The sequence below is a fragment of the Ovis aries genome, chromosome 26, assembly GCF_016772045.2.
Source record: "Ovis aries strain OAR_USU_Benz2616 breed Rambouillet chromosome 26, ARS-UI_Ramb_v3.0, whole genome shotgun sequence".
Taxonomy (NCBI): Eukaryota; Metazoa; Chordata; class Mammalia; order Artiodactyla; family Bovidae; genus Ovis; species Ovis aries.
The window spans coordinates 36,355,140-36,380,361 of record NC_056079.1 but is presented as its reverse complement, the minus strand read 5'-3'; the positions used below and the strand labels follow the sequence as shown (position 1 = coordinate 36,380,361).

Sequence of the window (25,222 nt, the reverse complement as noted above, 5' to 3'; positions counted from 1 at the left end):
ACCTGCCAATGCAGGAGTCACGAGAGGAGAGTTTGATCTCTGGGTCAGGAAGATCCCTTGGAGTAGGAAAGAGCAATCCACTCCAGTCTTCTTGCCTAGAAAATCCCATGGACAGAGGAGCCTGGCGGGCTACAGTCAGTAAGGTCACAAAGAGTCGGACATGACTGAAGCGACTTAGCACGCACACACACACACACACATTCAAATAGGTGCTGTAAAAGGTAAAAGGAAAGAAAGAAACTCTTGGTTTGACAGGGGAATGGGGATTCAGAGAAATAACAAGGCAGGGTGGAGATGAACCACAAATGGTGGACAGAAAGTTTTGCTGAAATTCAGCTCAGGAAGGATTGAAGAAACTTAAGAACTTCCCCGGTGGTGCAGTGGTTTAAGACTCTGTGCTCCAAATACAGGGGGCCTGGGTTCAATCCCTGGCCAGGGAACTAGATCCCACATGCCAATGAAAATATGTGCTGCGTGCAGCCATGAAGATCTCATGTGCTGTACCTAAGACCAAAAAACAGAGAAACTTAAGGAAAAAATGGAATTGGGTAGGCTTTTCAAAAATTGAGCAAGATTTGGGCTGGTGGAGAGGAATGAGAAAGGCATTCGTTTTTAAATTTTTCTTAAAATTTTATTGAAGAATAGTTAAGTCATGTTAATTTCTACTGCACAGCAAAGTGATTCGGTTATACACATATATACAATCTTTTTCGTATTCTTTTCCATGATAGTTTACTACAGGATATTGACTCTAGTTCCTGAGGCAAGGAGCTACCACTGCACGAACATCTAAAGATCCGGAAGGCAAGAAAGGCAGGGGAGTGTGGGGAGGAATTGAGTTATATTTTGTCCAAAGTGAAGTTCATGAAGAAGAACGTAGGTTAGAATTAATGATGGCACTTTGAATGCTAAACTGAACTTTGGACTTAATTCTCCTGGCAGCAGCGAGCCACAGACACTTGGGGTGAGGGGAGCCGATGGCCCAAGCGAGGCTCAGGGTAGATATTCACGGGGAGGGGAGTAGGTGGAAAGATACCCCGGACAGGACTCCAACGTGAAAGAGGAATTGAGTGTCAAGAAGATGCTGACACAGATTGGGACTGACATATACACACCGCTCTATGCAAAACAGATGACGAATAAGAACCTGCTGTGTATCGCCAGTCTGTCTGACGCAGGATACAGCATGCTTGGGGCTGGTGCATGGGGATGACCCAGAGAGATGTTATGGGGAGGGGAGGTGGGAGGGGGGTTCATGTTTGGGAATGCATGTAAGAATTAAAGATTTTAAAATTTAAAAAATAAAAAACTAAAAAAAAAAAAAAGAGAGAGAACCTGCTGTGTAGTACAGGGAACTCTACTCCAAACTCTGACCTCCATGGGAAAAGAACATAAAAAAATAAGGGTGAATATATGTTAAATATAAAATTGATTCACTTTGCTGTATACCTGGAACTAACACATTGTAAATCAACTATATTCCAATAAAGAAAATTTTTTTTAAAGAATTCACTCCCAGACCAGTCCACACAAGTATGTTACTTAAGCAATGCTGCTTTCCGCTTCTCTTACACTGTCTTACTGCTCCTGAGATGTAACTCATACCCCCGGTTGCTGCCCGGCAGTTTCTTATCACTGACACCCCGGATCTAAGAATGAACCTGATGCAAGGCTTGGTGTTGGGTTACGTGCTGACAGTTCCTTGGAGCAAACGTGGTCTTAGGTCTCTCTCCTCTCTCTCTAGAGAGGCGGTCAGAACTGTTCAACGTAGTTCTTAAAAGAATAGTTTCAACTCACAAAAGAAAGAGAATCTAAAGCCCAGAAGCTTGATTCCAGCGGTGGGCAGTGGGGGTAGTGGTGGGGAGGGGGCACAGATTTCTCTGACAATGCTCGGTCCCGGGACCAGTTCAATCAACTCGGATCACACAAACGTAAGTCACAGATTTCCTGACTTGAGCCTGTGAAAGGGGCAGATTTTGTGCACCTTAGCCCTCTGGAGGGAAGACGGCTGGAAGACAGTGGCAAGGAAGGCCCCGTAACTGCAGCTCTGGTGGGAGTTCTGCTCGTTTCATTCCCTCCCCTGTTGCAGAACGAGCTTTTCTCCGGACAGTTGTGTTATTGAAATGAAGTGAAGCAGCGGAGGGCTCCTTTGATGGAAATGCAAAGTTAAAAGGCCCCCATCACATTCCTCAGAGTGAAGCCCTGGAAACCACAGGCTGCTTGAAGACAGGTGCTCAGCAGAGGCCACTGACAGAGCTCCAGGCAGGGCCCCAGCCCCGCACTTGCATTCGGAGGCTAAAACACACTCAGAGCACAGCACATCACTACCCGATGTGGGTGAGGAGGGTCGGGATAAAATGTCTGGGCCGTGTTGGGGGAAGGAGAAGGCGCTAAGGGGAAATAGGTAGCACTGCTTTACTATCTCTGGCTGGCTAATAAAACAAACGGCAATAGAAACCCAAAGAGCAAAAAAGATCCTCATATAATTGTGCAAACAGCTTTAATGGGTAAAGACCTAGAGAAACTCAAACGATTGAAACGAGCATTCCCCCGGAGCTCCCATCTTAGTTCAGGTTGTTGAAAGAGGATAATAAACTTTGGTTCCACATCTAAAACCTTGAAAGTCAAAGACTCACAAGCTTGGGATCTTAAGGCAAAATTTAAGAGTTTCAATTTCCTTCAAAAAAATTATTTTTCTAACAATTAAAAAAAAAATTAGTGTCATTGCTGGCACTGAGTCTCCACCTACTGGCCACAGAGGAAAGTACACGTGTTATAAACTGCCTGGTCACACCATGAGGCTAAGGAAACAGCCAGACCCAAGGCAGAGAGATGAGTCGCTGAAATAGACAGGATGGGGTGGCAGTACACAGTTGACAACACTTGGGGCTGGAAGGCAGGAAGAAGTCCTTGTCTTAGTCTCCCCCGGCCAGGAGAGACAGGACAGATATGGGAGCAGGACCCTCGTCTCCACATCCCAGGAGACTCCGGGAAGTCTTCACTGCAATTAGGATAACCAGGACCCCTGCACCTGGCTTCACGTCCGAATTAATCAACCTAAGAAGCATGAGAGGCCAGGACAGGGAAAGCGCTAGAATAGACACCAGCAGCTTCAGTGGTTTTGTCTTTTGTACCCTGGGAAATGTAATTTGATTGATCTGGACCTTTGTTCTCACAACCTGCAAGATGACATACCCAAACCATATATACAGCTTCGGGTCTGTGGTAGGAAAGTGCGGATGCAGTGAGATCCCCTGAATTCCTGTCTTTCTTTCTGCTTCTGCTGGGCATGTGTGCAGAGCATCGCCCATGGTCCTAGTAACAAGACACTCAGGACATGAAGGACTGGCAACACTCAACTTTATTAAGATTTAAACAGAGAAGATGCTTCTGCACGTTAAACACATGTGGAACCGAGAGGCTTCCTGGGGGCACCCAGTACCACCTATGCTAACACACCACTGGGGTGAGGGGGAGTCCAAGGGTCTGCAGCTCGGGGCGGCCTCTCCTGCTATCGTCTGTGGGCCCCACAGCCCCAGTACTTTAGTTCTGCTTAAATTCTCCCCTTGAAATTAGGATGAGCTGCCCTGGAGGGAATAAGACAGCTAGACTTATAAACCTAAGGGTATTCAGGGACCAAGATGGGTTGTCTCCTGTGACCCAGGAAACCCTGAAATCCTCCAGAGCCCTCGGCAGTAGTAGTTCCGTTATTCTAGGAATGGGATCTTGGATCCAGGACAAATTTTGGAGTGACAGGCTATGAGACACAGGACAACGGACCCCGGAGCAAAACCACAAAGCAGCATTATTCTGCAGCAAAAAAACAAATCCAGGAAGTAGGAAGAGAAAACTATAGGAAAAAAACAAAAACACACTACCTAAGTACTTGGAAACAGGGCATTAGAGAAAAATTATAGGGTTTGGAGAGCACAAGGTCTTCATTTCTCTCCATGCACAGAACAGAGCACAATATCGCATCATAAACTATAATTTAAAAATACCTGTCTGACCTATAAATATTGGAATGGGTGATGGGCACACTGAGCTGAATGGAAAGCCTCCCGCTGTAGAGGCCTGCAGACCACCTTCAGCTGCCGTGTTTCCTGAACCGGGCCGCACATGCTCAACAGGACCCACCTTCCTACAACATCGGTTTTATTCAACGACTGAAGGGATCTGGGGGCGGGGTCTTAAAAACAAACATGGACTAGTCGATATATGTTGCTAATAAATAGATTATACAGTGGGGGTACAGAAGAGACTCTGAGGAAATGTCGTTACTGGAAGGCCCCCAGGACTGGCCGCTCCTGTCAGCGTCTGGCTGAGAGTGACCGCGGGAAAGCATGCCGAAGGGAGGTTCAGGCTCCAGCCCCCAGGGAGCCCCCGACGGACATGGACGAGGAGCCACTGGGCCTCCGGGGCGGCTCACACAGCCTGCCGCCCTGGGGCAAACGGGGCTGGCTTCTCTGAAACTCTCCTCAGGGAGCGGAAATTCTGTGAAGGAGTGGAGCTGTTTGGGGGGGCGCTCAAGGAAAGAGGTATTTGGGACCACCGCCCCCCAGGGAGCGGGCAGGGCACCCTCTCCCCGGAGAGGGCGGCCCGGTGCTGCGGGCAGGCAGCCCTCAGCCTCTGCAAGCTGGTGCGAGCGGCGTCCCAGCCTCTGAGGGAAAAGTCTCATCCCGCTGGGGCTTCCGTGTCAGCAGGGGGATCCAACTAAAGAAGCTTCCAGTTCGCTTCTAGAAGTACAGATCTTTATGCCTGTATACAAACAGAGGGCTCAGAAGGAAACTCACTCCACTCGGTACCTCGCAGCCCCTCCTAGGGGTGGAGATGGGTGCCCCTCTCTCTTAACTTTAATGGGGGTGCATATACTCCACGCCTTCCAAGAAACCTTCCTCCACTAACATTCGTTTCCTTCCAAGTGCGTGCTCTAATTTTTTTTCCCTGGGGTTAAAAAAAAACAAAGAAGTCTTCCCCTGGCTGAAGAAAATTACAGCCGAACGAGTAACAAACGCTGGTCTTTTTCACATGCAGTCAGGTACCTCCCGCTGCGACCCACGCCTCTGCTCTGAGAACTGGGTTGGAGATGCTGGTGGGTGGGTCCTGCCCCGGCCCCCGGCGACCCTGTCTCCCTGGATTCACTCCACGGTGCTGACGGCTAAGGAAAACGGGAGCCTGTGGGTCCAGAGGGGGCACAGACCTACGAGATAGGCTGATAGGTTTTACTTCTAGACAGGTTAAGAAATGAAAAAGTGTTCGTGACCGTCTGCTTTGCAAAATTCTCGCTTCAGGTTCGAACTTGGAACTTCCCAGCTTTGGTCATGTACTTTATGCCCTTGAAGGGTTTGTACTTCTCTCCATACATATCCAGACGATTCACTTTGAGGCCTGCAAGGAAGGAATGCAAGCATTATTCCAAAGAAGCAGGTAGCATAACTGGTTAATTCATGTCAACTCAAAGAGCTCCGAGGGCTGGAGAAAGCTGTAACCGTGAACCGGAAACTGTGTGTGTGTTCAGTCGCTCAGTTGTGTCCTACTCTTTGGGATGCTATGGGTCCTTTGGACCGTAGCCCACCAGGCTCCTCTCTCCATGGGATTCTCCAGGCAAGAATACTGGAGTGGGTTTCCATTTCCTTCTCCAAGAGATCTTTCTAACCCAGGGATCGAACCCGAGTCTCCTGCATCTCCGGTATTGCAGGCCGATTCTTTACCATTCCGCTACCTGGGAACCTACACTTAATTATGTCACTTAAACACAGCTGACAGGTTCTTCACCCCTGGAACATAGGCTGAAAATAAAAACCTGCTCCAATAAAAAGCCAGCCAATGAGATCTGTCCCTGTGGTGCAAAGGGCAGAAAGTTATATGCAGGCTGAAATGACGGTAAGGAAAAATAAGACCACTCCAGATTTTTCTCAAAGTTATGGGGTTGAACATATGAATTCATAATAACAGAATTAAGAAATCCATAATCAAATAAAGGTATAACTGAGTGAATAAACTAATGATGACAAGTGATGAATTAATTCTTCAGTGCTTCTTAAATATTCTCACTGGACTAAGAAAAGAACATTTTATACTATTCAGAGCTTTAAAGTTTATTAAGCATTTTAAGATGAAAAGAGCTTATCGTTTAAATGAATTCTAATCACTTAAACTAGATGTGGTCCATTGGCAAAGAAAACAAGAACTTCATATAAAGGTGAAGTCATCTCCTATCCATCCAAAAGGGTCATTCTAAGAATTAAATAAGAAAATAGATGAAAAGAGCTTAAATTAGTGCCTGGCACGTAGTAGACACCTGCAGAGGTAACAAGTCTTGATATCCCCCTGGGTGGTGGGGTGTAAACTACGGTCGATAACTCAGGTCAGCTGAGTGTTCCACATGATCACAGCACACATGAAATCTTCTGAAATTGGGGGAAAGGAGGGAATTCTTTTCACTCACCAGCTGAGAATGCAGATACATCCTGGTACTGACGACTCTGGGATGCCCCAACCAGTGCCCCCAGGGTGACTCAACAACGGCTCATGAGCACTTTCATCTCCAATACTGATGGAGGGTCACAGAGTTCCTCCAGAAATGGGCTGGGAAAGATCTGACTAAAGATGACATATCAGCTAACGAAACCCAACTCTGTGGACAGGGAGTGGCCAGGGGGGCTTTGTGACATCGCCGCCTTGGGCCCCTGCCTTCCCCCCACCCTGAGCTGGGCGTCACTCACCAGAAATGGCCAGCTGCTGGATCTTAAACTGCAGGTTGATCGTGGGGTTCTCATCCGGTTTGGAAGCTCCGGCCTGGAGACTCATGGTTCCCTTCAAACTTGGGAGCTTCTGGGGATTTATTTTTCCTACATCCCAAGAGAGCATCTCCAAAGAGAGAGAAAAGAAGGAAGTTATGGTGGAAACTGCACCTGGGACGCCTGAGCTCACTGTGTTCTTATGACCTCCTGGGGGTTTCCCAGAAGAGAATGCTACTTGTTCCTGTGAATTATCTCGGTGTCCTCAACCACATCCCTCTGGTCAAGCTCGCCTTTCCACAAGACAGAAAGGAGTGCTGCAGAGCTCCTGCTATTTCGAACACGGGCTACTCGAACCTCCTGTGTATTCTCCTACCTTGGTGACTGGGTCAAACGTGTGCGCCCCCTGAGACGGCACGAGGCTCATGTTCAGGACGCCTCTGGGCAGCTGGCTGGTGACGGTCACCCCCTCTATGGTCTTCCCCATGGTCTGCTTAGGCCCCACCGTTATTTCAAAGCGGCCGAGTGAGCTACTGTCCCGGAAGCTGATGTTATGTTTCACGTACACTGGAATCGCCACCAGGCTGGAAAAGAGAGGAGACAAAAAGCCCACATCGTCAATGTACCGGGAAAACGGCCACTTCTCGCTTTTCTGTTCTGCTGGCAGCTTTTCCTCCCTCACCTCCGTCTTTGTCTTACAGAGTATGCAGAGAAAAACCCTCTAGACGTCTTTGATCGTTTCCTTTCTGTAAATCTAAGATGTTGATTAGTAAGTCAACTAACTCTTCTAACAACTCTTAGAATGAAATCAACAAAACCAAAGAGCGGACTCGGTGGACTCTGAGGAAAAGGCGCAGCAAACAGAAATCACATTTCCGTGTTTTACCATTTTGCATGTGACCGATAATTATCCGCACTTGGGAAAGTAACATTCATACCTCATGGGGCTTTTACAAATTTGTGAGAGTGCTTTTAACTTGACTTTGATCCTTACAAAAACCCCTAAGGGATGGGGTCGGTGTGATCTGACAGAGAAACTGCAGGGTGATACTAAAGTTGCAACCATCCCTGGCATCTGTGGAGTACTACTTCCTGGGGCCAGCACGACCCTACAGGTTTTCCCTTGATTACTCATTTAATCCACCCCATAAGTATGAGGCAGGCATTGCTTCTGTCCTGATGTCATTAACACTGATGTCCTTACACTTAACCGAGGTTAACTATTCAATAACTTGCCAAGGTCATGTATCATCAGTACTGCAGGTGGGGCTTAAGCACGGGCAGTCTGATTCCAGAGCCTCTGCTCTCAAGCACTCAGATATTTCCCCAAATTATGTATTCCGAATCCCACAGGAAGGCCTCAGTGGCTGAGAGGTCCAAGGCTTTCTTCAATCTACACATCTTCTCTACGCCTCCCCCCAAAAGAACCGAGTCCATAGTAAACAGCATGTTCAAGACCCCAAATCACTGAATAGTATGGCTCTTCAGAGTACCATTCACTGCTTTTTTGGGGTGAAAGGGACTGAAATACAGGTGTTCTCAGATTCTAATCTGAGGAAAAAGCATTCCTGTTTAGGCACACAATAATAACAAAACTAACAGCAGCAAACGTAATGAGCACTTATTTTGTGCGGAAGCCACTATTTAGAGTTTCTTATTTAACCCTCATAACAAGGCACCTTTATTATTTTCAAGTTACTTATTACTTTACTGTTGATGTTTAGTCGCTCAGTCGTGTCCGACTCTTTTGTGACCCCGTGGGCTGTAGCCTGCCAGGCTCCTCTGTCCATGGGATTTCCCAGGCAAGAATGCTGGAGTGGGTGGCCATTTCCTTCTCCAGGGGGGTCTTCCGGACCCAGGGATTGAACCCGCGTCTCCTGCATTAGCAGGTAGATTCTTTCCCACTGAGCCGCCAGGGAAGCCCCTTACTTCATCACGTGTTACTTTCACTACTTCAGCTTTCCTAGAGAAAACAGACACGGGGAAGGATAAACAACTCACCCGAGCTTACCTGATTAGTTACCTGGAGCCCAGGTAACTCCAGAGCCTGAGTTCTTCATCGCTGCAGATACTGTTTCCAAACACACACACACACGCACGCGCACGCACGCATGCACGCACGCACTCCGCCCCCAGGTTCGTGAGCCGCTTACTTCTGCGCGCTGACGTGGTAGGACAGCAGTCGGAAGTTGCCGTCGGGGGGGATGAAGGAGAGGATGCGCTCGGACTCCCAGCGCTTGAAGCGGACGCAGGGGTGGAAGCTGACGTCGTCCAGCAGCCTGGGGTTCTGGGCGACATCAAGCAACAGCCACAGGTGGGAATTAGAACCACGCATCTTTCAGGAAACTTAGGTGCTGCTTTCACGAAAACACATGCAGACATTCTGTTGTTACTCCGGACATTCGAGGCCGCCCGTGAGCGTTGTGGCTGGCCCTGACCATCCCTTCTGGTTCCGTCCCCTCCCGCCACTCTGTCTTTCCAGAAGCATCTAACTTCCCAAGGACTAGATCTCTGGCCCAGGATTTTACCATGAAGGAAAGTGTCAGGTCAGGCATTCCGGTCAGCTTGACGCAGGCGTCAATCACCCCCTGGATCTCGGCAGTGATAGTGGACCCTGAGACGGAATGAGACAGGAAGGTGAGACCCGCTCTGTCCTTCCCAACGAACTTAACTCCTTCCTCCCTCCTTAGCGCTCTCTTCCCCTCCCATCCCATTTCCTTCCTTCCTTCCTCCTCCCCTCCCGTTCTTCCTTCCTTCCTTCTGTCCATCCATCCATCTGAATCATCTACCCAGTCCACCTGTCCTCGAAAACCTTTATCAACTGCACAGCAAACACAAGACACTCTGATGAAGCAACGGGGATAAAGACTGGTGAGACTGTTAGCCTGGAGGAGCTTTCAATCTAGTGCCAGGATCAAACACACATCGCTATCCTGACCAAGGGTTCGGAACACTGGATTCACATCAGGAACTGCTCTCCCTGCAGGCACCAAGGGCCTCCCGTGTGGCTCGGCTGGTAAGGAATCCGCCTCCAAGGTGGGAGGTCTGGGTCCGATCCCTGGGTTGAGAAGATCCCCTGGAGAAGGGAAAGGCGACCAACTCCGGTATTCTGGCCTGGAGAATTCCATGGACAGTATATTCACTTCACAGGCCCCCCAAGGAGCTCTGATGCCAAATAGAACTGAGACTTCTGTCTTCAGTTCACAGGCTCTCTCTCCTGCAGCCCCTGCAACCACTTCTTTCTTTCAAGTGTTCCTTTCTCCTAACCCCTCCTATTTTCTGGTTTTCCTGCTCTTCTCCGTCTCCTGGTATGATCACACTGAAACTTGTTCATCTTTTCTGTTGCTGATAGACATTTAGATATTTGGGACCTTTCCAGTTTGGGGATAATATGAAAAGCTGCTGTGCTTACTTGGTTTTAAAGCCTCATCAGTTACTTTTCTTTCTTTATGCGTCTCAGTCCAGTCATCCTGAGCTACGTAATTTTCCAGCAATATTTCACTCTTCTTAAGAGTGTTTGCACCTGCTTTGCTACCAGATCCGTGCAGCCTGTACTAACTCCTACTCATTCTATTGATGAAGCATGTGTGAGCTTTATACTTAGGTCTGGGTGGGAGGAGACCTCTCTTTTCCCCTTTCTCGCCCCCTCACTAGACTTTCAGGACGCTTCCTGCAGCCACGGGCCCCATCTTCGTCACCATCACATGCCCACTGCCTGGTGCTCAGCTACAGCACCATGGAGTCTCCGTAAGCACTTGCTGGATAAATGAGTTCGCTCATGTGAAGAGAACTTTCTATAAATTTCCACACTCTAAGGACCTGTAGTTGTGTTAACCTCTCTGAATGGATAGAAAAGAAGACGACTCTGAATTTTAGTGATTAAACTTCATTTCTGCCCCGACAACTGAGAGTCAAATACTTCCAAAAGGACATCTCATCAACAAGAGATCAGTTTGTTACTTTTTCACTTGAGAGGATAAAAACCACTGAAAATGTGAGCCTAGCATGGGTCTATATCATGTTTTTCCAAGGCTTTTCTTCAGCGTTGTTGAGGTATAGTCAACAAATAAAAACTGTATTAATACACATACACCCTGGGAGGTGATCACCATGATGAAGCTGACTGACACGTCCATCACCTCACACAGTCAGTTAGGTTTTTGTGGTGAGAGCCCTTAGAACTTTCCCTTTTAGTAAATTTCAAGTAGATGATATACTTGTGAGGTGGCAGATGTGATAATTTAACCAGCTGGGGTCGGGGGGGAATCCTTTCACAAGCTACATGTAGATCAAATCACCATAATGAACATTCCAAATACCTTACAAGTTTGTCAATTACACTCAATAACATGGAAAAGAAAGTACACTGCGGCAGTCACCGTGCTGCGTGGCCAATCTCCAGAACTTCTTCAACATGCAGAACTGAAGCTTGGCACCTCTCACCAACCTCTCCCCACTCCCGTCCTCCCCACTCCTGGTAACCACCTTCTACTCTCTGTTTCTGCAGACCTGACTGTTGCAGATTCCACATATAAGGTGAGCCCGGCACTGGTGCACATCAGGTTTTTCTATGTGCGATCATGCCACGTTTATCTTCCTGTGTCTGGCTTCCTTCACCCAGCATCATGTCCTCCAGGTTCACCCGTGTGTTCACACACGGCAGGATTTACTTCTTCACACGGCCGAGTGACGTTCCTGTGTGTGAGGGTGTCTGCCGCACGTCTTCTTTATCCATCAGCCATCAGCAGACACTTGGTTTGTTCCCACGCCTTGGCTGCTGCCAACAATGCCGCTGTGAACACGGGGGTGCGGACGCCTCTTGGAGATACTCCGTTTCCGCTGGGTCTAGACCCAGGAGTGGGACTGCTGGGTCACTAGGGAGTTTCGGTTTCTTGAGGCGCCTCCATACTGCTTCCACGGGGGCTGCACCAGTTTACATTTCCCCCAGCAAGTGCATAGGGCTCCCCTTTCTCCACACCACTGCCAACACCTGCTATGTCTTTTGTCTTTTTGATATGAGGTGCGAGTGATACCTCACTGTGGTTCTGACTTGCTTTTCCCCGATGACACTGAGCACCTTTTCGTTTACCTGCTGGCCATTCGTACGGCTTTCCTGAAGTACGTCTCTTCGGATCCTTTGTGTGCTAAGTCGCTTCAGTCCGACTCTGTGACCCCAGGGACTGTAGCCCACCAGGCTCCCCTGTCCGTGGGGATTCTCCAGGCAAGAACACGAGTGGGTTGCCACGTCCTTCTCCAGGGGATCTTCCCGATCCAGGGATTGAACCTACATCTCTTAAGTCTCTCCTGCACTGGCAGGCAGGTTCTTTACCACAAGTGCCGCTTTTAGATCCTATGCCCACTTTTTCAGTCCGATTATCTGGTGGGTTTTTTTTTTTTGCTATTGAACTATATAAGTTTCTCATGTATTTTGGATATTAACCTCTTATCAGATATATGGTTTGCATACATTTCCTCTCATTTGCACACTGTCTTTTTCCTCTGACTGGTTCCTTTCTTGTATGGAGGCTTTTATTTTGATACAATGCTGTTGGTCTATTTTTCCTTTTGAAGCCTTTGCTTTGGTATCATATCTTGGAAAAAAAAAAAAAAAACACCACTGCCCAGATCAGTGTCAAGAAGCTCTGTTCCTGTTTTCTACTAGTAGGTTTTATGGTTCCAGGTCTTACATTTAGGTCCTTAATATGTTGTGAGTTGGATTTTGTGGGTGGTGTGAGATTAAGGGTGATTTTATTCTTCTATATGTGAACATCCAGTTTTCCCAACACCACCCCCTGCAGAGACTAGCCTTTCCCCATCACATGTGCTTGGCACGCTTGTTGAAGACCAGTTGGCAGATTTATTGCTGAGCCTTCTACCCCGCCTAGCTGGTGTACATGTCTACTGTTTGACCTTACCTACAGTTGTTTTTTAAATATTTGCTTGTTAGCTTTGGCTGTGCTGGGTCCTCACTGCTGCATGCAGGCTTCCTCTAGTTGCGGCGAGCGGGGGCTCCTCTCCAGTTACGCTGCCTGGGCCTCTCCTCACAGCGGCTTCCCTTGCTGTGGAGCACAGGCTCCAGCGTGCAGGCTTCAGTACCTGTGGCACATGGGCTCAGCAGTTGTGGCTTGAGGGCTTAGTTACCCCTCAGCAAGTGGGACCTTCCGGGACTAAGGACTGAACCCACGTCCCCCGCATTGGCAGGTGGCTTCTTAACTGCTGGAGCACTAGGGAAGTCCACCTTACAGTTCTGATTACCATAATTTTGTAATATATTTTGAAATCTAGAATTGTGACGTCTCCAGCTTTGTTCTTGCTCAAGACTGCTTTGGTGATTTGAGGTTTTGTGGTTCCATACGAGTTTTGTTTTTTCTATTTCTATAAAGAATGCCATTGAGATACTAATGTGGCTAGCATTTGGGAGTCTGACGCGGATGTCTTTGGATATTTCAAACATTTTAACAACACTGATTCTCCCAATCCATGAAAATATAGCATCTTCCCATATATTTGCTATTTCCTCCATCAACGCTTTGCAGTTTTCAGGGTATAAGTTTCTTTGGTTAAGTTTATTCCTACGTATTTTATTCTTTTTGTTGCTATTGTAGATGGGGTTGTTTTCTCAGCTCCCTTTTTGGATAGTTTGTTGTTTGTGTACAGAAACATCACTGTACAAGGTCAGTGTACAAAACACTGTATGTTTGTGTACAAAACCATATTGATTTCGTATCCTGCAACCGTATTACGTTCATTAGCTCTCACAGTGTTAGGCTGGAGTCTTTAGAGTTTCTACATGTATGATCTCATCATCTACATCATGATATTTCAGTCCAGTCCTAATACACAATGCTTGACACAAAGTGGACACTAAGTTAGATGAACGGCCTTAAGTGGGGGACAGTTCTGATAACTAGCGAGCACTGTCTGAAAGGGGCCTCTGTTTTCACAGTCCTGTAAACAGGCTGAAAGCACCCACCTGATTTGTCAATGATGGCATCAATCTCTTCAATCACATCAAAATAGGCCTCATTGTTGGTGTATTTCACCCCCGTTCGTCGCCAAGGTACCACGGACAGCTGCCCAGTGGGAAGCTGGTCGCCCACGTTGGTGCTTCCTGAGACCATGAATATTGTAATTAGATGAAACCAATTACCTAATAACCAGAGAACACGTCCCTAAAAGTTTCTGTGCATCCACTAATTACATGCTTACTTGAAGTATTCCAAAATAAAGATTATAGTTTTCCCAAATTCTATCTTGGTAACCTAGTCCATTTAAAACACTTGTCCCCAGTTGGTGTGCCTCCTCAGGCAGAATACAGGTTAAGAAAGTTACCTGAGAAACAGCATATTATTTTGGTTTTGAAAGTAACCTGAACTCGGTCTCTCAAATTCCCTAATTGCTTGCAGCTTAAATAATGCATTGGGTTTCAGTAGGGATGGTAATCCACATATTGATATAAAAATTTCATGGGTAAAAACAATATCCTAACTCGTTTTAAAAAATTCCACCTGTCCATACATTATCCATCTCACCAAAGAAGATAAAAATATATATATACACTGTATGTTAAAAGTGATTATGAGCTTATTTCATGTTCTTTGTGCTTTTCTGTATTTCTGACCTTCTGCAATAATCATGTGCTGCTTCTATAATCAGGAAGAAACCTGACGATTATTAACGATTGGGTTATTTTAGTTTTTGGCTGTGCTGGGTCTTCCTCGCAGTGCATGGGCTTCTCGTTGCAGACCACAGGCTCTAGGGCACACAGGCGCAGCAGTTCTGGGGCACGGTCTTAGCTGTTCCAGGGCCTGTGGAATCTTCCCAGACCAGGGGTCTGACCGGTGTCCCTTGCATTGCAAGGCACATTTTAAACCACTGGACCATAAGGGAAGCCCAGGGAAAATTCCTTTTAAAAGGAGAACAGTTTATTCTGTCACTGAAATCAGAAATATTTTCTACACATACAAAAGTTTTATTTTAGGTTATACTAAAGACTACAAAGAACAAAATGAAAGCACCTGGACATTTGAGATCCCCAAAAACAAGCACTCACAACAGAGGACTAAGCCACACTCAGGATGGTGGCCACCTCCCTCGGGGCCCCTCTCGTACCTGTGATGGTGTTGACAACGGTTCGAAGGATAGTGGGCGGCTTTATCAGCTCTTTGAGGATGTTCGACTCGGTAGCCAGTGGAAACCCATTGTCAAGCATCTCTTCCAACACCTCATAAACCACAACCACATTGTCTTTTATCACTGGCTCCGAACAGACTCCAAAATAATCCTGTTGAAAACACAATACACGTATATATTTATCACTCAGAGACTGTGATGGGTGAAGGAACACGCCCAGAGATTATCGAGTAATGTCCACGTGTGTTTACGCAGCGTTTCTGGGACCTTCTTCTACAATAAGGGGATGAAGCATAACCCTGGTTCTCTTAGGCAGCCCAGTTTGGTGGAAAGAAAACTAGACTGGATTATAACGCAAGTATCATTAATAACTTCTTTCATGAGTCATTTAATCCCTTTGGGTTAGTTTCTTCAAGTAATATGAAGAATACAAAACTGAGTCTAGACTACTACGTCGTTTTGAACATGAATTTGAATGAACTATGTGAAATGATAATATCTAATACAATATTATCAATTCAGTTCAGTTCAGTCAGTTGTGTCCGACTCTTTGCAACCCCATGAATTGCAGCCCGCCAGGCCTCCCTGTCCATCACTAACTCCCAGAGTTCACTCAGACTCACATCCATCGAGTCAGTGATGCCATCCAGCCACCTCATCCTCTGTCGTCCCCTTCTCCTCCTGCCCCCAATCCCTCCCAGCATCAGTCTTTTCCAGTGAGTCAACTCTTCACATGAGGTGGCCAAAGTACTGGAGTTTCATCTTCAGCATCATTCCCTCCAAAGAAATCCCAGGGCTGATCTCCTTCAGAATGGACTGGTTGGATCTCCTTGCAGTCCAAGGGACTCTCAAGAGTCTTCTCCAACACCACAGTTCAAAAGCATCAATTCTTCGGTGCTCAGCTTTCTTCACAGTCCAACTCTCACATCCATACATGACCACTGGAAAAACCATAGCCTTGACTAGACAAGGCTTGACTGGGACCTTTGTTGGCAAAGTAATGTCTCTGCTTTTGAATATGCTATCTAGATTGGTCATAACTTTTCTTCCAAGGAGTAAGCGTCTTTTAATTTCATGGCTGCGATCACCATCTGCAGTGGTTTTGGAGCCCCAAAAGTAAAATTTTTAACTCTTACTGTTGTGCTATTCCTCAACATTCATGGAGCAAAAAAGAACTGAGAGAGAGATGAAATGAGGGGTGTGAGCTAGCACACCAGAAAATCTCTTTGGATCATCCTTTTTCTAAGATGCTAGGATTCTAATAACACTTGGTCCCTTTATTTAAAAAGGCTAAACTTAGACACTAAATTATCTGGGTTGTGGGAAAAGCACTGAATTCCAAATCAGAATGCCTGGGCAGTAATCTTAATTGTCATCTACTTGATTAATTCACACTAACTAATTAGGTCTCGATTTCTCTAATAGTATAATCTGGATAATACCCTGCATGAACACACAGGGTTGTAAAAACTAAGCATGATGGATTAAATGAGAACATGTATGAAAGTGCTTTGTAAACTATAAAGCACTATGTAAACTGTGATGCACCATGATGAAATGATGCAGAGAGAAAGGCCTGTAGGCACCTGGCGTGCCCTTCATGACAATATCCGGGCTTCTGCTGCTGGGCCGCTCAGATGGTCAGAGAGTCCTCTAAGAATTCATCCACTGATGGGAAATGCACCCCTTTTGACAAAGCCCATTCTATTCATGGGCAGTGCTGATCCTTAGAAAGTCCTTTCTTTGGCTAAACTGAAACCTGCTTCCTAGATATGCCTTACAGAACAAGGTTACGTAACAGCCCCACAGTGATCAGAGGGCCCAGACAACATTTGCCTTCAATTCTTCTTCTCAGGGCCAAACTCCCTGTTTGGTCCTGCTACTGTTCACGCTATGGTAAGGTTTCTAGATTGTTTCACTTTCTTGCCATTTCTTTGGATTTGTCCTAATTTTCTAATAGTCTCCTCAAATGATGACATCCAAAACTGAACACAGACTCCAGAGGTGACCTAAATTACATCAGAATGTCAACTCCCAGACACATTCCAATATCCAAGAGCACTTAGGAGTCAGGAACGTGTTTCTAAAACAAAAATATTTTTTCTTTAAAAAATGAAGATTGAACAGAGGAAAAAAAGCTACACATTTCCTTCTCATGAGTGATTTCATTTTGAAAAATAAAACTCTTCACTCGAGAAAAGGAAATCCTCCTACATTGTTAGTGAGAATGCCAAATTGGTATAGCCACTACAGAGAACAGGATGGAGGTTCCTTAAAAAGTAAAACCAGAACTACCATATGATCCAGCAATCCCATTCCTGGGCATATACCCACACAGAACTGGAATTCAAAAAGACACATGCACCCCTATGCTTATAGCAGCACTATTCACAATGGGCGACACACGGACGCAACCTAAGTATCCATCACCGGATGGCCGGATAAAGATGGGGTACATCTGCACAGTGGAAGACCACTGAGGCGTAAAGAAGAACAGAATAAGGCCATCTGCAGCCACACAGATAGACCTAGACCTTGTCACGCTAAGTGAGATAAGTCGGACAGAGAAAGACAAATATCGTATGGTAGCACTTCTACTGGAGAAGGAAATGGCAACCCACTCCAGCATTCTTGCCTGGAGAATCCCATGGAGAGAGGAACCTGGTAGATTACCGTCCACGGGGTGGCAAGAATCGGACACAACTTAGTGACTAAAGCATCACTTATACGTGGAATCTAAAATACAACACAGAGGAACTTATCTGTGAAACAGAAACAGATTCACAGATGTAGAGAACAGACTTGTGGTTGCCAAGGGGGAGGTGAGGTGTGGGAGAGATGGATTGGGAGGTTGGGATCAGCAGATACAAAACTACTATATGGAGAATGGATAAACAACACGGTCCTACTGTACAGCCCAGGGAACTATTAATATAGTCAATATGATCAACCATAGTGGAAAACTATGAAAAATGTGTGTGTGTGTATATATATATATGAAGTGAAGTGAAGTCACTCAGTCGTGTCCGACTCTTTGCGACCCCATGGACTGTAGCCTGTCAGGCCCCTCTGGGTCCATGGGATTTTCCAGGCAAGATTATTGGAGTGGATTGCCATTTCCTTCTCCAGGGGATCTTCCCGACTCAGGAATCGAACCCGGGTCTCCCGCACTGCAGGCAGATGCTTTACCATCTGAGCCACCAGGGAAGCCCCATATATATATAAATAACTGAATCACTTTGTTATACAGCAGAAGCTAACATGATGCTGCAATCAACTATACATCAATAAAATAAGATTTTAGAAACACCTCCCTTGATTTTCTAAATCAGGGAGAATGTGATTTTATCAGTCAGCAGCTGGAGGGGACAGTGCTACAGCAACGCATGTGCGCTTCCACAGCGGGGTTCCTCCGTCACAGCCCAGTGCCAGAGAAAGAACAGAAGCCAGAGAATACACATCACATAAGATATTCAAATCAGGATGCGTCCATTTAAAGACTTCTAACAAATTCTTCCACACTGGCAAGCTGTGAAGTCCCAGGCTTCTAAAGCAGCCACTTCACTGTTTACCCCGATTCCTCTGTGGTTCCAAGTAGATTAAACAACTGTCTTCACTTCCTCTCTTGTAATAAGTTACATAACATCACTATGGAGATACGGAGCAACGGTTAATGGGGTGAAATATCCCATGTGGAAATCCTAACAAGGCCCAGGCTTGAGCAGCTGAAGATCATAACTGCTGGGTTCTTCTGCTTCTTCCACGTACTGGGGTTTATAATTCTCAGGTTCTCACCGTGTGAAGGAGCCGATATGCCACTGGAATCCCAGAAGAGTACTACCAGAAAGACTGTGGGGGAAAAACTTAAATATATGCTCATTCTTTGGAGATGAAAGCTGTTCCAAACACGTGACATATATTTATAAGAGCAAATGAAAGGACTCTTTTTGACTTGCTTTTTAATGTTTATCAGAAGGTCTGGGTCCTCCTTCTCCCCTCCAACCCCACAATGTCTGTATTCATGTGACTAATTCCAGACTTCACATGACACAGATGTTAAACCAGAGGACCCTTGATTCTCATGGATCGTTGAGTTATGCAAATAACCACAACCGTGAGAGCTGGAGCAATTCTTTTAGGCAGAGGATGCCACTGTCTGAATCCAGAGTCTAGGCCGCCTGAAATCCTGTCCCGTAACAGGTGCTGACATCCTGGCACAACCAGCCGCCCATGCCCCCAGGATCTCCAAATCTATTCCTGAAGGAAAAACTCCAAGTGAAAACTGCATCTTGGAGAATGTATCCCTTAAATTTTACAGAAGTGCTAAGCCTGCAACAAGGCCCATCTCTGGTACTCATATGCTGTGGATGAGCACAAACTCAAGCTGAAGGGTGGGTTCCCAAATTAGCCTGCCAGGGAGAATGAAACAAGCATTATTTAGGTTCTTCCAGTTTAAAAAAATATCTTTCCACACCCATCAGTTCTTGATGCAACTCAAAGCAATGCTGTTAACAATGGTTAACATCAAGTCTGCCATAAAAATAAAAAAATCAAGCCTCTCCTTTGGGGCTGGTCTGTTCCCACATCTCAGTATACTATCTCTGCTGTCGGTTTAATAAAAGTTCTGTCTTCTTGAGCTGCCACTGAGCTGAAGCTAGTCTGTTGTTTCGAATCCTTGCTATGACAAGACAAGAGCTGAGAAATCCTGCCTGCTTGAGCTATAATTAACCCGCCATTCCAAATCTTTGTTATGATGAGACAAGAACCAAGGGAGAGAGAGAAACCAACCTGACAAAAGCCTTAAAAAAATGGAAACTCCTTAGCTTTGTGAACAAAACGTAGGACAATTCCAGTCTCTAGAACTGAAATGACTTCATACAGTCATACTAAGTAGAGTGGCTGTCTCAGGCCACAGGTTCAAAACTGTGCAGTCTGTCATTCAAGATACAACCCATTCAATAAACAGAAACAAGAATCTTATCAGATGGGAGAGGGTGAGCAATGTCAGAGTCGTGATTTCTTTTTTAGTTCCTTAAAGTGAAAGTTGCTCAGTCATGTGCAACTCTTTGCGACCCCATGGACTATACAGTTCATGGCATTCTCCAGGCCAGAATACCAGAGTGGGGAGCCTCTCCCTTCTCCAGGGGATCTTCCCAACCCAGGGATCGAAGCCAGGTCTCCTGCATTGCAGGCAGATTCTTTACTAGCTGAGCCACAAGGGAAGCCCAAGAATACCGGAGTGGGTAGCCTATCCCTTCTCCAGGGGATGTTCCCGACCCAGGAATCGAACTGGGGTCTCCTGTGTTGCAGGCAGATTTGTTACCAACTGAGCTAACAAGGAAGCCCTTTTAGTTCTTTAACTGAGGCTGAAAACCATGGAAACAAAGCTACAAAGACACTTCATAAGGTCCACGGATGAACCTCCTCACATTCACGCACCTGAAACGTGTCCACAACCCGGTGGAGGAACTCGATGACAAACAGAGGCGGCACCTCCGTCTGGATCACAGCCACAAAAAAGATCTTGTGACGGTAAACACTTAAGAGATAGTGGTGTGGGGTGGGGATAACCGGAGGGACGTTTTCAGCCTCCGTCGCTCGCTCTTGTGCCTCGAAAAAGTAATCACAAACGGAACGGCTAACCACACTCTTCCAGTGTTTCTCCAGGAAAATATCCCCAGAGGAGTTGATCAAGAAAAGACTGTGAATCATGGTGGAGACTGTCAGTGAGTGAAGAGAGTCTTTTTCAGTCTGAAAGCCTCTGCAAATGCTCAGCCCTAAAAAAATAAGAGAAGCTATGGTCAATTGCAGTCAACCAAAACCCTCTCCGTATCCGTCCAGTAGCCCAAGCTTTCCTACCCATCTTTTAAGACTAGACTCAATCTTCCACCACTGCAGGAGCCAGAAGTGTCCCTCCGTAGGATCCCCAAGGGTAATTAACAGCCATCTCATTTGTCAGTTAATTATATACTGTACGGTTATCTTTAATACTGCCTGAATCATATTAATTTAAAATTCGACTTAATTTTTGAGTGTCTACTTTCTCAAGTGGACTGGGAGCTCCTGGAGAAAAAGAGACCTTGCCTCGTTTCTGCTGCCTCCTTGCACAGCACCATCTCCTTGCATACAAGAAGGCCTCAAAGAACATGGAGGTGTTCCCTGTCTGTGGCAACAACTCACATATAAGAAATGGTTATGTTTGCGTCATCTCATTTGGTAGCCATTGGCCAAACGGGGCCATTGAGCATCTGAAATGTGAAATCTGGTCCAAACTGAGATGTGAACAGAAGACACACACCAGATTTTGAAGGCTTTATATGGAAAAGCATTGTGTTTAAAGACTGACTCACCGACTTAGACAATAAACTTAGGGTTGTTGGCGGGAACAGGTTGGGGGAAGGACAGGGAGTCTGGGGTGGACACTGTACACACTGCTATATTTAAAAGGATAACCAACAAGGACCTACTATATAGTACATGGAACTCTGCTCAATGTTATGTGGCAGCCGGGTTGGGAGGGGAATTTGGGGGAGAACGGAAACATGTATATGTATGACTGAGACCCTTTGCTGTTCACCTGAAATTGTCACAACATTGTTAATTAGTTATACCCAATACAAAAGAAATTTTTTTAAAATTTAAGACAGTTTACCAATAATTTAATATCAATTAATTAGATCAATTACTAATATTAACATAAATTTAATATTGATATTTTGGATATACTGGATAAATACAAGCTGTAACATTCTAATGTGGTTAATAGAACATGTAAAATTACACAGTATGTGGGTCGCTGCCTATTTCTACTGGACAGCGCTGATCCACGGAATGGAGCTGTCCTTGTGGTCTTTATTTACTCGGTCAGACCCCATTCTCGTAAGTCCTTGTTAAGCACAAGGCTCTATATTAGATGCCTTAAAAAAAAATCCCTCTGGGGGATCCCCCAGGTCCCTCAGGCGGCGGCATCTCTAATGCCAGTCCCCGGAACGAGGCGGCCGCGCTGGACCCCAGCTGTGGCCACTCGGCGAACTGGTCCAGGTGGTCAAACCGCAAAGGCCTGCTGTTTGTTAACCAAGAGCAGCAGGGCGAGCTTAATCCCTCTGCCCGCGATAGGCTGGCGGGAGGGAGGGGGCGGCGGGGAGGCTGCTGGCTAAAGCGGGTTATTTTTGCTCTGGTCGCGGGGAGGATGGAGGACGCTTGGAGCCCGGGTGTCCACGGGCTGCACGATCCGAGGGTGAGAAGGGTCTCCCGTCTGCGCACCTGCGTCGCCATGGCAACAGGGTCTCCTCCTCCCCCGACCCCTCCGGCCTGAGTGGCCACCTCCCCAGCCAGGGACTCGGCCCCTCGCCTCTCCCCGCGACATCACGCAGCTCCGAGGGTCGCTCCGGAAGCATCCCGTGACCCCGCGCCCCCGCCGCGCGCTCAGCCCCACCCCGGCCCGGGCGGTCCGCGCTCCTTACCCCGCTCGCTCTTCGCGGAGCCCACCTTGCGGCCGCGCGGACAGGCCCCGCCCCCGGGCGTCCCCGGCCCGCCCGCGACTCACGTCTGAAGGCTGCCTATTGGGCCTCGTCCTCCGCTCTGATTGACCGCGTCCCGCCGCTCGCCCTGTTCTCGGGCTCTAGCCCCCGATTGGCCCTGGCTCACGCCCCGTTAACCTCTGATTGGTGCAGCTCCGGGGCTCTGAGCCCTGATTGGCTGTCGCGAACCGCCTGCGGCCCGCCCGGCTCCGCCTGGTCACCCAGTCACAAAAGGCCCCGGCGCGCTGCGAAGCCACCTGCGTAACCGGGGGATACGCCGGGAAGAGGATGCGGAGAAAGTGTGACTTCCAGGGCACGACTTACGGAACAGCACGTCATAGATGATAAGTCGTGAGCAGCAACAGCTTCTCTCTACCTAGCAATAACTGGTCTCCGTTAAACAAGTGCGTTTAAAAAGAGACGTGATGCCTTTTCACTTACGTACCTTGAGTAAAGGAGATGTGATTGGCTGTGTAGCGCCGTGTCCAGAGCTCTGGAGCTGAATCCAAAAGGCCTCTTCCAGCCCTAGCTGAACCGCCACCTGCTTGACCTTGGGCAAGGCCCTTCACCTTTCAGAGTCCCAGTTCCCAGATCTGAAAATGTGAGGATTGGACAGTTCTTTCTCCAAATTGCATTGGCTCTCTGATGATTTAAGTTTGGCTTCCCCAGAAAAGCATGCGATAGAAGTCAAAAGATTCAAGTTCAGTTCAACGAAAACTTACTTGTTACGGGATGGGATGTGGAAAGGGTTTGCCGTGGCGCCTGGACATTGGATATATTTAATATGATGGTCAACTGTGGTGATGATGGTTGTAATCTGAACAAGGAGGGGGTTGCCCTGCCGGTGCTTTGGTTTTCACTTTGAGTGGCAACTTCTGACGTGGGCCCGTGATAAATGTTTATTGAAGGTAACGTGGGTTGTTCTTTGCCATACTTGCTAAGGGCAGATATTTGGCTAATTTTGAACTAAACAGGAGAGACAATCCCAACTCAAAATGGCTGCGTGATGAGGAGTCCTGTTAGGTTATGGGCTCTGGTGCCAGAGTGCTTGGGTTTGAATCCTGCTCCAACACTTATCAGCTACGACCTTGAGAAGGTAACTTAACTTCTCCAAACTTCAACTTCCTTACTTCTCAAATAAAGACAGTAATAGTACCTACTTCAGTAAGTTGTGGGGATTAAGTTAGAAAAGTGCTAGCAATGGTTACTAGTTAGGAAGCCACGCAAGATACAGTTACACACAGTTATTAAGCAGTGTGTATCTTTAACGTGCAGAGATGCTGTTGCTGCTGCAGCCGTTTTCACTCTTTCGCTGAACTAATGTTTGCTAAGAGCCTCCCATGTATCAAGCCCCATGTCCGGGATGGTGCAGTGAGCAACATTACAGGCCGAGTCTCTCGTCAGAGAGCCCAGCTGGAAAAACAAATGAGAAGCAATTACAAAAGGCTGTGGGACTTCCCTGCAGGTCCAGTGGTTAAGAATCTGCTATGCAATGCAGGGGACGCGGGTTTGATCCCTGAGAACTAAGATCCCACATGTCATGGAGCAACTAAGCCCTCAAGAAGCAACTAATGGCACACGCTCCGGAGTCTGTATGCCACAACTAAAGAGCATGTGTGATGCCATGAAGATCACACGTGCTGCAACTAAGATCCAATAAAGCCAAGTAAATAAATATTGAAAAACAAATGAAAGATTTAAACAAATGAAAAAAAATGGTATGATGAGCAAGGAGCACGTGGGGAGCAGGCATTGCTGGTGGAGGGAATAGACTAGAGCCAGGGAAGTCCATCTAAACAAACACTTGAAAAATAAATACTGACGGCTCCATCGAGGTGGAAGAACAGAGAAGAGTACACGTGGGAAGCTCTGGAGACTAGAGAGTTAACTTTAGCTGAGTTGGAACGGGATAAAGAGTGCAGTTTTTTTTTTTTTCTTAAATGAGATTAGTGGGTAAGTTAAGAGCCAAGTGGTTGTGAGTTTTGTAATTGTTTGCTTTTATTTAGCTTATTGAAGTACAGTTGATTTACAGTGCTGTGTAAATTCCCTCTGTACAGCAAAATGATTCAGTTATACATATATAGCCTGGAGAAGGAGATGGCAGCCCACTCCAGTATTCTTGCCTAGACAGTCACATGGACAGAGGAGCCTGGCGGCTGCAGTCCATGGACTCGCACAGAGTCAGATGCGATTGAGCAACTTAGCAGCATACATAATGTAGACATTCATTTTCATAGTCTTCTCCATTATGGTTCATCACAGGATATTGAGTATAGTTCCCTGTTCCATATAGTAGGACCTTGTTATCTACCTATTCTGTATAGAATAGTTTGCATGTTAAGTTATAAAACATTGCACCTTTAGTAGCCATCCAAGTGGCGATGTTGGAAAGAATCTATGAGTGTAAGGTCTGGGAGAGAGGTCTGAGCTGGACACATAAATTCACAGTTGTCAGGATGGGGAGAGTCAGTCATGGGACCATTGAGATGACTCAGGGAGTGAGCACAGAGAGAGGAGAGGCCCAGAGTCGGGGGACTCCAAATTAAGGATTCATGGAAGAGAGGCAGACCCAGGTTCCTCTGATCCTCCCAACTACCCTAAAACGAGTCATGGCTCTGACCCCCTTTCTGCAACTGAGAAAGCTGCAGGGAGTGTGTAAGTGACTTGCAGGAGGTCAGGCCAAGAGATGGGTGGCAGAGCTGGGACTGAAGCGCGCAGGGAGGTCTAAGCCGTGTGCCTCAAGGTGCCCACCTCCTGTCCCTCTCGGGACCCCGAGAGCCCACTGAGGATGTTAAGTGGGAGAGTGAAAGGCCTTCAGACTTCCATTTC

At 46.8% G+C, this 25,222-nt stretch overlaps 1 protein-coding gene and 1 long non-coding RNA gene across 5 annotated transcripts; one reads left to right on the top strand and one right to left on the bottom strand.

Annotated features, from left to right (window-relative positions):
• Positions 1-3,343: 3,343 nt before the first annotated feature.
• On the bottom strand, positions 3,344-22,456 carry AP3M2 (adaptor related protein complex 3 subunit mu 2). 2 transcript variants are annotated; one of them, XM_042241241.1, is made up of 9 exons: positions 22,420-22,456; positions 20,313-20,650; positions 14,853-15,024; positions 13,714-13,851; positions 9,269-9,354; positions 8,894-9,027; positions 7,117-7,324; positions 6,726-6,870; positions 3,344-5,388 (listed from the first exon to the last, which is right to left on the bottom strand). In XM_042241241.1, the coding sequence occupies exons 2-9, from the start codon at positions 20,583-20,585 to the stop codon at positions 5,288-5,290; spliced, it is 1,257 nt and encodes a 418-aa protein (XP_042097175.1). In that variant the 5' UTR covers positions 20,586-20,650; positions 22,420-22,456; the 3' UTR covers positions 3,344-5,287. The 2 variants fall into 2 exon arrangements, with proteins under 2 accessions (XP_042097175.1, XP_011961398.3); XM_012106008.4 differs by lacking the exon at positions 22,420-22,456 and adding an exon at positions 22,337-22,385.
• Positions 8,943-21,515, top strand: LOC121818030 (uncharacterized). 3 transcript variants are annotated; one of them, XR_009598667.1, is made up of 3 exons: positions 8,943-9,054; positions 9,223-9,377; positions 9,570-21,515. It is a non-coding gene; the product is annotated as an uncharacterized LOC121818030 (long non-coding RNA). The 3 variants fall into 3 exon arrangements; XR_006058137.2 differs by having other exon boundaries at positions 9,223-9,756; positions 10,395-21,515; XR_006058136.2 differs by having other exon boundaries at positions 9,223-21,515.
• Positions 22,457-25,222: the final 2,766 nt, after the last annotated feature.

Coding starts and splice junctions, on each gene's coding strand:
- AP3M2 (XM_042241241.1), bottom strand. CDS start 20,585: ATGATTCACAGTCTTTTCTTGATCAACTCCTCTGGGGATATTTTCCTG. Junction 13,852..14,852: donor CGTTGTCAACACCATCACAG/GTACGAGAGGGG, acceptor TCATGGTCTCAG/GAAGCACCAACGTGGGCGAC. Junction 7,325..8,893: donor TACCACGTCAGCGCGCAGAA/GTAAGCGGCTCA, acceptor TCTCTTTTCCAG/CCTGGTGGCGATTCCAGTGT.